We start from the raw sequence: 4902 nt of genomic DNA on the forward strand, positions 1-4902 counted from the left end.
CAATCGACATTACGGCATTCGGATAAAAAAGGGAAAGACAAAAAAAAGTTTAAAGAAAAAAAAGGATATTGACTCCTATCATGAAACTTTTCAAAAAATTTACTTTTTCGTGAACTTTGAAATTAACATATAATTATATTACAAACTTAAATAGTTGTTGAATTTTTTCCATCAGCAACATATTCTGACAAATGACATTGTAATCACATTTTATCATTTTTCAGTGGTAACTATATCTTATGTGATGTAATGTGATAACAAATGAAATGTATCAGGATTTTGTCACCACCAAGAAAAGTTTAACAGCTATTTATATTCGTGATATTGTATGCCTAGTTCAAAGTTCGTAGGAAAAAATAATTTTTTTTTAAGTTTCGTGATATTAGACAACAATATTCGAAGAAAAAATAACTAAAGTGGCTTATTAACTCAATTTTTCAATATCCTCTTTTATATTGAAGTTTTAATTATTGATTTCATCACTAAATTCGATATAAATATAAAAAAATTCTTAAGGGATTCACACTCCTCTTGAAAAGATAGAATTCACAATTGGTATTTTGAATACTCCGAAAAGAAATCAATTTCTCTCTGGTGGAATAAAATGGAAAAGACTTAAAAGACCAAGGTGATGTTCTCTTTAAAGGAACTACAGTTGTTAAAATGTTCTTTATTAAAATTAAGTGACAAATTCTCTCTGGATAGGGATATACAGCAGGGGCTGCTACTCCTCACAAACCATTAAAATAATATTATATTAATGTAATTTATTTATTTAATTTATCTGATTATTTTATTTTTTGTAAGAGGCAGCAGTGCATTTGGAAATGCACAGCAGAGGATCCTACCCCTCAGACTCCCTTGTTTAAATTAATTAATTCGATTTGATCCTTTTGGTATGAAGTATGAACCTAAGTTAATGACTCGTCTAATCACAGAAAGAGGCTGTGGAATACCAAATCATAATTAGGCCCATTTAACTGCATCCGATCTATTTCAAATACTGTATTTATTTATATACTTCACATGTAATATCTAAATAACACAGAAATTTTCACCACAGCAACCTGATGAAACATACATTTCAATGTTAAATAAATCAAGTTTTGCTAAGTCCTACTACCACTGCTCAAACAAGGATACAAATGAAAGAAAAGCCAAAGAAGATGATGAGGTTCGTGATCAAGAAAATCACCTCTTGCTGCTGCTTTATCTTCATCTTCTTGGAACAGGTTTGTAGAGCACAACAGTGACAAATTTTGAACGAAAACGATGAGTGACCCCAAGTGCAACTACTGTACGAGGAGGTTCTCGATTCTCTATGTAAAGATGATTTAGTGTAACATTCTGTGGTGATGGGAGGGGTGCACAAGGATCACTTGTCGTAGGTTGATTCAACAAAGTATGCTGCAGATGGGGAGGTAGGGCAGGTGGTTCTCGCCCCTCGTCTTCGTTTCCAGGATACACGTTGTTGTAACTTGCTTCAGGAGAGTTGGGGATATCAAATCCAGCTACACTCACTCGATCCTGCAAGCAGTGTCATTTTACGAGTTAGTTGGTAGAATGTATGCACACACAACTAATCGGAACGGGTTTTCTAGACTTACTTGGTCTTCACCATATTGGTGGTTCATTGTTTCTGGGACAAAGGAGACTGAAAAAATATTGCAAAATTCCATCTGTTAGCACTACTGGAATTATTCAGCTGCAATAAGAATAGAGAGTTCTGCAATTACCAATTGTCGGAATAATGCTATAGACACTATATTTTATCAAGCATCGAATATGGCAAATTGAGCACCACTTCCACACCGCATAATCAGATCTGATGAGACAGTTTTAGAGAGTTTAACATGATGCCCCAAAGATTGCTGGTGAATGCAACAAACTTTGATTAATGAGTCATAAATTAACTAATAGTACTAAAAAATAACATCAATCATGTATAAAGAAGACCCCAGTGCGTATATATTTTGGTAATAAGCCAAAATAAGATTTTAGTATAGGAGCCATGACATGCCAACATATACATAGCCGAGAATCCAACTAAAACTGACATGCTGTGTTAGCTATATCATGAGTTACAGTGAATATCATCCACCATACAAGGCGACTATCATTTTTGGTGCAGAGAGAAATAATGCAAGTTGTAGAGACACACATCATGAGAAAGTATATGATGGGGTCCACATCTAGTCTAGCTAAATGGTTCAGGTAAATCACTATCACCTTTACCTGATAGCTTAACTGCAATTCAAAAATGCAGAATTGGAGAATCATGGAAGTCCCACGTTAATTTTCTTCTTTATGCAATTAAATTCACATAGTATGCAACTAATTCAGATGATTCGAATTCAACTATTTTTTTTGGCACGGATTATAAATTTTCATTGGTATTATAGTTATTCTTTTCACCTATAATAATCTCTAAAGAGTTTATCAGCTCCTTAAAGTTAAATGCCATGCATCATTATATGTATATATATATTCCAAATTAAGATTCTATTCACAGGGTACCAAAAAGGATAAAGTGTACAATGACTATGATAAAAGGGTAAGGTCATAGTGATATCCCATTTCTAAATTAGACAGAGCAAATACATATGAAAATCTGTTGATAAAAAGAATCTCCATAGACCATTCATTACATTCTGAGTGTTCAGGAGTACACCTTGACTAGAGATTTGAGAAAAGATAATTCTCACTTATTATAATCTAATTTAAGTAAATAAAACACTCTTTTGGAAAATAAGGAAGTAATACTAAATTCTGTATTCAGTAACGAGTAATTCTTCTTGACCTCTTGCGGTTAGTTATCAGCCTTCCGTACTTAGATGAAAAATGGAAGGTTAAGCTCTTCCAAAATAGAGCGGATAAAAGATTTTAATCTTTTCTAAACTTAAAAGGACAGGTGACTATTTTGCTTACTTCTTTCCAACCTGAGAACACTAATCACTACGCCCAATAAAGAGGATAAAAGATCACAAATGGACTTATGACCACATTGAGTTTCAGTATCTGGGAGCTGCAAAAGTAGGGACCTAACGAATTGGTTTTCAGCAAACTAACTACAGCCCCCCTATGTATAGGATGGATCGGTGAGGAGCTCGCAACAGCAAAATTACAAATCTCTGGGTGAGCTCATACTCATGAGTCATGAGTGAGCAGAAGAAAACAAGTATGAAGCTTTATCTCCATTTCTGCATATTTCTAATGCAGCTGAAAGCATGTAAAAACTTTCAAATCATTTAGATTACTTTGTTTCCCTGTAGACACATGACAATGCACATACACTGTATTCACATTACATGGTTAACTTCTTAAGATCTAGTTGCTGGCATAATGCTGTTATGAACCAGTATTCATACTCACTATAGCATTCGTATATTGCAATAAGATACTATAGTAACAACCAACAATGCACATATATTATTTAAATATGAATAAAATTGCAATGGTTCATATGTTCAGATCTAGTTACTGATATATACTGCTTTTATGAACATGTATACATACTAATTTGAGCATTTGATGTATATCAACTAGAAATTATGGTAATACATCCGAGGCATACTTTTTCAACAGGATTTGCCTTCAATACATAAGCCTGAAGACCAGGTATAAAATCCTATCTTTTGATCGTCTCCAAGACTGATGGAACAGGGCATAGCTAAGTAGCAAACGTTAACCGAAAACTACCATAAAAATAACCTAACATTGCACCTTCATGATCATCAAGCATCTAGCATAATTCCTAAAACCATACAAGCGATGAAAGCATTGACAAGACAAGTTCCAAACTCTACCAAAATTAATCTAGTGAGAACATTAAATTAAAAGACTCGTGAAAAAAAATTAAAAAGACAAATCTAAAGGCAGTAACTTTTTCCCAATACAGAACGGCAGGGCAATGAAATTACAACTATCTTCCACTTGCTGCAGCCACAGCTCGAAGAAACAACACCCAAAATTCACCCTAGAATTTCAAGCCTCGTCTGAACAACACAATAGAAAAATTATTACTATCATACAATATTTGAAAAAATGCCCATCACATAATTCGACAAATTAGACACACAGGGTAAAGAGGATATCCAATAAATCACGAAATTGATGATACGAGCAAGATAAAACTTTGAAAAAGGAAGACAAAAATTCGAGAATTCAATTTAATCCCCGAAGAAATTAAATCAAGAACTTCAACATCATCAAATCTAGTTTTTGTACCTAAATAATGGTAGAGGTGAAAGAGTGGCAGAGAAAAATATAAAACCCAATAATTCATGACAAATTACGAAAAGAGGGAACGCGTAAAAGAAGATACACACAGCTTTTTTATTTATTTCTTAATTGAATTAGAAAGAAGGTGAAAATGTCACTCTACCTTGTAGAATCCGCCGATAGATTCTCAAAAGAATCGTATCACTCTGCTTGTCTGTCTCTATGCATACGTGTGTGTGCGTGCGTGCGTGATACAATGAGAGAGGGAGACAAGATTTACAATATTCTCATGACAAAGAATTTTCATATTCGAATAATCTCATAATTAAAAATTAAAATTTAAAAATTAAAAATGAGTTGGTCAGACTCTAGTAAAGTGAATGGGCTCAATAGAATTGAATGGAAGGGTGAATGATTTGGGCCATATTGCTAGGTTAGGCCCAATTTCATAGTTATGCCCAAAACACAACATAATGACTAACTAAAGTTAAATAACTAAGTTTTAGTTAAATATTCTAAAAAAATGGTTTATAATTTTGAGTAATACAAGAACAAAAAGAAAAAGATTTATTTTAAAATTGAATTGTATCACAAAAATGTGGTAGTAAATAGAAAGGTGGACCAAAACGGTAGTATGCTGAATAATGCGCATAACATGGTTTAATGTGCACAATAACGATC

General features: G+C 33.2%; 1 protein-coding gene across 8 annotated transcripts; it reads right to left on the reverse strand.

Moving 5' to 3' along the window:
• Positions 1–992: 992 nt before the first annotated feature.
• On the reverse strand, positions 993–4519 carry LOC121744974 (SNF1-related protein kinase regulatory subunit beta-3-like). 8 transcript variants are annotated; one of them, XM_042138695.1, is made up of 4 exons: positions 4385–4519; positions 1737–1871; positions 1608–1654; positions 993–1527 (listed from the first exon to the last, which is right to left on the reverse strand). In XM_042138695.1, the coding sequence occupies exons 3-4, from the start codon at positions 1632–1634 to the stop codon at positions 1216–1218; spliced, it is 339 nt and encodes a 112-aa protein (XP_041994629.1). In that variant the 5' UTR covers positions 1635–1654; positions 1737–1871; positions 4385–4519; the 3' UTR covers positions 993–1215. The 8 variants fall into 8 exon arrangements, with proteins under 8 accessions (XP_041994629.1, XP_041994633.1, XP_041994631.1 ...); XM_042138699.1 differs by having other exon boundaries at positions 1737–1825; positions 4385–4486; XM_042138697.1 differs by lacking the exon at positions 4385–4519 and adding an exon at positions 4228–4354 and having other exon boundaries at positions 1737–1825.
• Positions 4520–4902: the final 383 nt, after the last annotated feature.

The sequence above is a fragment of the Salvia splendens genome, chromosome 8 (assembly GCF_004379255.2).
Source record: "Salvia splendens isolate huo1 chromosome 8, SspV2, whole genome shotgun sequence".
Classification (NCBI taxonomy): Eukaryota; Viridiplantae; Streptophyta; class Magnoliopsida; order Lamiales; family Lamiaceae; genus Salvia; species Salvia splendens.

Excerpts from the sequence above, each read along its gene's own strand:
- LOC121744974 (XM_042138692.1), bottom strand. The coding sequence starts at position 1,679 with ATGGAATTTTGCAATATTTTTTCAGTCTCCTTTGTCCCAGAAACAATG. Across the intron at positions 1,528-1,607 it reads ACCAATATGGTGAAGACCAA|GATCGAGTGAGTGTAGCTGG; the intron begins GTAAGTCTAGAA and ends CACTGCTTGCAG.